Raw genomic sequence first — 6,000 nt, forward strand, 5'->3', positions numbered from 1 at the left:
GGCTTTGCGGCCAAAGTCATGGGGAGATAGGATGTTTAATGTCACACATGGTGCATAGAGATTACACTTAAAAAAGAACAGAAAATGTGTTATACCTTTCCGTTTGAAATCCTAACCATTACAAAGTGATTATTTCTTATTGGGCTATACTCAGACAGTGTGGCCATGATCAAAAATAGCATCCAGTTGTAAAAATAATCCCAGCTCAGTGCTGAAGCAGAGACTTGTCTGAAATAAGCAAGAGCTAAAAAAAATGGAATAAACCTGTTAGATCATTATCATGGATGGTGCCAAGTGTCTGCTGGTGTCTGTGAGTCATGGAGTCACACCGTGCAGCTAAATATGACTGTGTCAGTGTTTTTATTTAAAGTCTTAAGTGTTAAGTTGTTGTGGCATATAATGAAAACCAAAAAGAAAACTGTTTCTAAGTGGTTCATCAAATTGAGATGCACCGTCCCTTCAACCAAGACTAAAATGCTTTCAAGCACAAAAACACTGTCTATGGGATTTTTCTTCAATGATTCTAACAGTGATGTCTGCTCTGGACATATTTAAGAGCTGTCAGTGAATACATGAATACTTAGTAATCTTAAAATGCCTAAATTAATAAATGATACTCAAATTAAATGCTTGACAAGAAAAACAGTCACAGATTAAAGTTAACAGGAAATACGTAAAAGTGAAATTAATTTGAATATGTGTGTATGTGTGAATGCATCTGTGCTCATCTGTCTGTAAATCTATTTATATATATTATGTTCTATATATTTATATATCTTATTACAGCCTGCACTCAAATCTTCAGCACAAATAACCAGTCAGCCTGTTACAGAAGCTTAATGATTTTTGTAAATGTAGCTGTTCATTCACACAATCATTAATGTATTGACTATCATTTTCCACGGATTTTGTTCTTTTATCATTTTACTGTTTGCCTATGTGGGCTTTATTCTGCTTGCAATATTGTCTGGTCTTTGTTTTTTTTACTCTTTTTTTCCTGTGTACAATGAAAAACAATTTGTGTTGGCATGAAATGCGCTTCGCAAACAGTTCTCCCTTGCCTCGGTCTTAAGGATGCAGTGTTTGAGCAGGTTGACCTCACTGTTTGCGCAACTCCTCTGACAGGAGGCAATAATTTTCCGTAGAGGAGTTGAACCTCAGAACCTCCAGGAGCGGATTCTCACAATTCTGAATCAAATGAGCTGAAGATACTGTGACTACTCTCTGGAGATGAAACTTGATGCCATCATATAGATATTGTGGTGTGTTCCACCGGACACAAGAAAAGTAAGAGCAATGGGATAAGGAAAGTATGGAAGATTACTTTCTCAGTCCCTGAAAGCTTTGAGTACACAGCCCGCTGTCACACAGTCCTTTCAAAAATTAGGCTTTGGACAGCTTTAAGGCAGCAGGGCTGAGCATCATGCTTATTGGGCTATGTGTGTGAGTGCAACAGAATTACACAAGGAAGGAAAAGTACTCAGAACATTTTTAACACTGCCTGGTATGAACAATTTTTTGATTATTTTTTGTAATTTTTTTCCAACTCTGGAATCTTTGGATGGATTGTGATTAGCATATCTCAAAAAAAAAAGGCTGATTGTAAGGGTTGTTTACATGTTGTGGCTTTGCATAACATTGATTTGGCATTGATTAACTTCCCAGAAGCATTGATCCAAGAGGGACTGTGATCATTTCGGTTGACAGCTCAAGTGTGTGTGGACACACTGTTGTTTTGTTTACATTCTGGGGTACATAGAGCTTAAAATGTCAGTCATTCAATGTATCTTTTTGCTGGTGACTTCTTGAATGTACTGTTTATTTACATTACTCACTTTGCACTTTGAGTGGAATAAAAAAATGGAACAAATCTGTTTATCACAATGAAGTAACACAATTCAGTGTGTAAGTGCCCAAGTTATTGGTATATATTTAATAGTCAACAAAAAATAGTGTGCAGGCAGGGAGATTAAAGAATCTACAAGCATATTTGATTAGTTCTTGGGTTTTGTCACAATACAAATCTGATGAAACTTTTGAAATCAGTTAAGTACCATGACAAAAAAATGTGACCTAATTTCGTCATTTACTTCTACAAGCTGCAAGAATACAGTTCAATTTCCAAAACTAGTCAAACAAAAAAACAGAACAATTAAAACATCAAAATAAAAAAAAACAACTAAAAAGTGTCATTTTAACATGGTAATTATTTTGATTAAATGGTGGACTATCATTAGTGTGATGAAACTAAAGTCCAAGGCTTTAGATCAGCTAATTATTTGGCCTTTTATCATTAGGATAATGGCAGACTAAACTATTACGTATACTATTATATACATATATATATATATATATATACATGTGTGGGATTGTATAGAAGAAGAAATCATGGACTATATTAAAAGAAGACTGTCTCTCTGATTTGATCCCTCATAGTATAAACAAGTGGAGCAGTACATGTCCTTCCATAAACTGCCTGCCGACTTCCGTCAGAAAATCCATGACTATTATGAGCATAGATACCAGGGTAAGATGTTTGACGAGGAGAGCATTCTGGGAGAACTCAGCGAACCTCTTCGAGAGGTGAGAAGTATAATCACACACTCACGTTTCACATTTCTGTAAATTATCTGATAAATTTTTTTGTGATGTTGTACCGTTTCTGTATATTTGTGTTCTTTAGTAATATGTTAGCATTTGACTTGTTACTTTTATCTTCCCAATGATATACAAATAACTATAAACAACACTAAATGTTATAATGTTATTATATAAAGTAATTATCATTATCAGAAATTGTCGAATTAGCATTATCAGTCGTGTATTTCACATGAAATTTTCTGCATGTCTTTCCAAAAAGCATTGTTTTTTCTTTTTTAGGAAATTGTCAACTTCAACTGTCGCAAGCTGGTGGCTTCCATGCCCCTTTTTGCCAACGCAGAGCCAAACTTCGTGACTGCTATGTTAACCAAACTACGCTTTGAGGTATTCCAGCCACATGATTACATTATAAGGGAGGGCACCATCGGAAAGAAAATGTACTTCATACAGCATGGAGTCTGCAGTGTCATCACTAAGGGCACCCTCGCTATGAAACTGTCTGATGGCTCATATTTTGGAGGTAATTTCAAGTTTTTGTCTTTGTTTTGATCTCGTGCAATACTAATTGTAACCCACTTTAAGCTGTGTTGTCTCTTCCCTTGTCTCAGAGATTTGCTTATTGACAAGGGGTCGGCGAACCGCCAGCGTCCGAGCAGAGACGTATTGTCGACTGTACTCCCTGTCTGTTGACCACTTCAATGAGGTGTTGGAAGAATATCCCATGATGAGACGAGCCTTCGAGACGGTGGCCATAGATCGTTTAGATCGCATTGGTAAAAAAAGACACTACCAACAATAATCTGCATGGAAAGATCACTCAAGCACTGATCTTAATCCATTGAAACACATTTTGGATCATCATGATGTTCCTGTATAGATAGAGCAATAGAAATTAAAATGCAGTCATAAATTACAGAAAAAAATTAATTGTGCCCAGTGATGATTCACAATGTTTTTGTTGAAAAGGAAGCAAAACAAGCATAAATCAACACAGGAGCTTTAACAGTAGAAACAAGCACAAGATGACGCATCAATTTACTCAGGGTTTGTTGCTCCAGGAAGGACATCACATGTTCCATCTTTTATCATTTTATTCTGCCCCTTTCCAAATCATCCCATTTCCACATTTTTATATTTAATCCTTCAATTTGTCCTCTCTCCGTCCTTTCTTTTTCTGCACGTGCCCTACCCTCGAATAATCAGCCCATGTTCCTTTTCATTTTTCAGGTAAAAAGAATTCCATCCTGATGCACAAAGTTCAGCATGATCTCAACTCTGGGGTCTTCAACAACCGTGAAAACGAGATGATCCAAGAAATTGTCAAGTATGACCGTGAAATGGTTAAGCTTGTGGACCTGCAGCGACCGCGGGCCATGTCTATGACCCCTTCCATTGGCAGTATCTTCGCTCCTCCTGGACAGTCGCAGACAGGATCTGCAATTGCCACCTTACAGCAGGCTGTGGCCATGAGCTTCTGCCCACAGATGGCCAGCCCTCTGGTCGGCCCGGGGACTCTGCAGTCTCCTCGTATGGTAAGAAGGTTCCAGGTAATGCAGAACCTGTCCAGCCCTGTCTCCATGTCGCCTCTCCAGTCCCAACCCCCTCAGACGCTTGGAGGGGCATTTGGATCGGCCATCTCTAGTCCTCCAGTTCAAAGCCCCCTTGCAGCTTCGGGACGGACCTTCCAATACATGGCTAGCGCAGGACCCTCCGGGTCACAGTTGTCTCTAGTACAGCACCATGCACCCAGCCCCACACAGACCCAGCAGAGGCCTGCCTCACACAAGAGCACCCACTCCCTCCATACAGGCAGCCTGAGCCAGGATACCCGTGCACTGTCTGCCTCCCAGCCTTCACTCCCCCAGGAGGGAACACATCAAGCTGCCTCTGCAGCCCCAAGCCCTCCGCCCTCTACCCGTAATTCCAACACCTCCATCGGCCCCCCTCAGGCCCCTCACACTACCCTGCCTGGGCCTTCAGGGGTTGGGAGATCAGCAGGAGCTCAACAAAGGGTGGCCTTTGCCTCTACCCCTCCACCCAGTGGACCTACTGGAATGGGGGCAGTAGCATCAGCTGCTGGATCGGGGCCTCCAGACTCTGGAGTTCCGAAGAAAGATTCAATTGTCAGCCTTCCAGAGCTAGACTCTGCCAGATCCCGGCTGTCTTCCAACTTGTGACCCTGGTCGAGTTCAGGAAAGAGGCCTTTTTTGTAGGAGAATCTTGTTTTAGGTCAGTCCAGCTGATCTCTCAGCCTGCTAAATGACCAATTGGCTGCTGCCTGCGCGACCAGTCTTACGACCCGGACGCAGTGTGAGCTGCCGTCAACTGAGGAGAAGAGCACCTCAAAGTCTTGAGACTTTGTGTAGGAGGAGTCTATTCAATTAAACTAGTATAACTTAAGGTTGAACTGGTCGTGTCTACTGCCAGCACCTTTATTCTTAGTATCACCCCTTTCACTCTGCTTCCAAACACCTACTGTATATTGCTGTCTTTACTGTAAAGATATTAAGAAAAGTATGATTAATGTAACATTTGCATACTGTGTAGAATCCATGCAATGCAATCTAGCAGGAGCTGGACTTAAAAATGAAAAATCAGGGACTTGAGGTCAATTGACAATGACATTTTAAGCGTTCATGAAGTGTTTTGAGTGTAATTTTTCTGTATAAGCTGTCGTAGCAAAATAACACATTGCTCTTCATATTGTTTAAAACAGTAGTGAAAATAGTGTTGTAGACCGCTGGTCGATCTTACATCGATATGTAAATATTTGATGAAAAAAGAACAGAAGGTTATTATATTCATTGTATCTACCCAAACCAAAGTTGAGCTTGAACACAAAGTCTGGTTGTGTCTGTATCAACTAAAAAAGAAACATAGAAGAAAATGCCATTTATTTAACTGCCTTGATTCAACGTTAGAAGCCATATATTTGGTTCGTATGTATTTATATGTGGTTGTAAGTTTGTGTGCGTGGGTTTGTTGGTATGTTTTGTTTATGTTTTAGAGAATGGACTCACACACATGCTCACTTGGCTTTGTCAAGCGCAGTTTGTTTGACATGGTGACATCTGCACTGACCTGCTTTTGTGAAACACCTTGGACATGGTCAGCTGGTTAGTCAGCCTACTGATTGTAACCCTGGAGTAAAGGCGGTTAAATAATCTGAGCTTTATTGAGAGGAGACATTTGTGAACAACTCATACTGTATACTTGCTTGTTTTTGTCTAGGTTTGTTAATTAACACATGCAATATAATTCTGCAATACTCTACCCCGCCTATATATAACTATATATAAATATAAATATCTATACATATGCTGTACAGGAAAGTGGATTTCTTTTCTTTTCTTTTCTTTTCTTTTCTTTTCTTTTCTTTTCTTTTCTTTTCTTTTCTTT

The 6,000-nt window shown here is 39.7% G+C and overlaps 1 protein-coding gene across 1 annotated transcript in view; it reads left to right on the top strand.

Moving 5' to 3' along the window:
- LOC147218976 (potassium/sodium hyperpolarization-activated cyclic nucleotide-gated channel 2) overlaps positions 1-4,864 on the top strand; it is a 29,246-nt gene extending 24,382 nt beyond the window's left edge. Inside the window, exons 5-8 of the mRNA XM_086172539.1 lie at positions 2,437-2,583; positions 2,881-3,121; positions 3,210-3,374; positions 3,829-4,864. Coding sequence (XP_086028665.1) covers positions 2,437-2,583; positions 2,881-3,121; positions 3,210-3,374; positions 3,829-4,778 — 1,503 coding nt within the window. The 3' untranslated portion in view covers positions 4,779-4,864. The remainder of the gene's footprint in view (positions 1-2,436; positions 2,584-2,880; positions 3,122-3,209; positions 3,375-3,828) is intronic.
- The last annotated feature ends 1,136 nt before the right edge of the window (positions 4,865-6,000 follow it).

Source organism: Fistularia commersonii, chromosome 25 (genome assembly GCF_037954325.1).
Source record: "Fistularia commersonii isolate RoL2024-O1a breed Wild chromosome 25, RoL_Fcom_v1.0, whole genome shotgun sequence".
Lineage (NCBI taxonomy): Eukaryota > Metazoa > Chordata > Actinopteri > Syngnathiformes > Fistulariidae > Fistularia > Fistularia commersonii.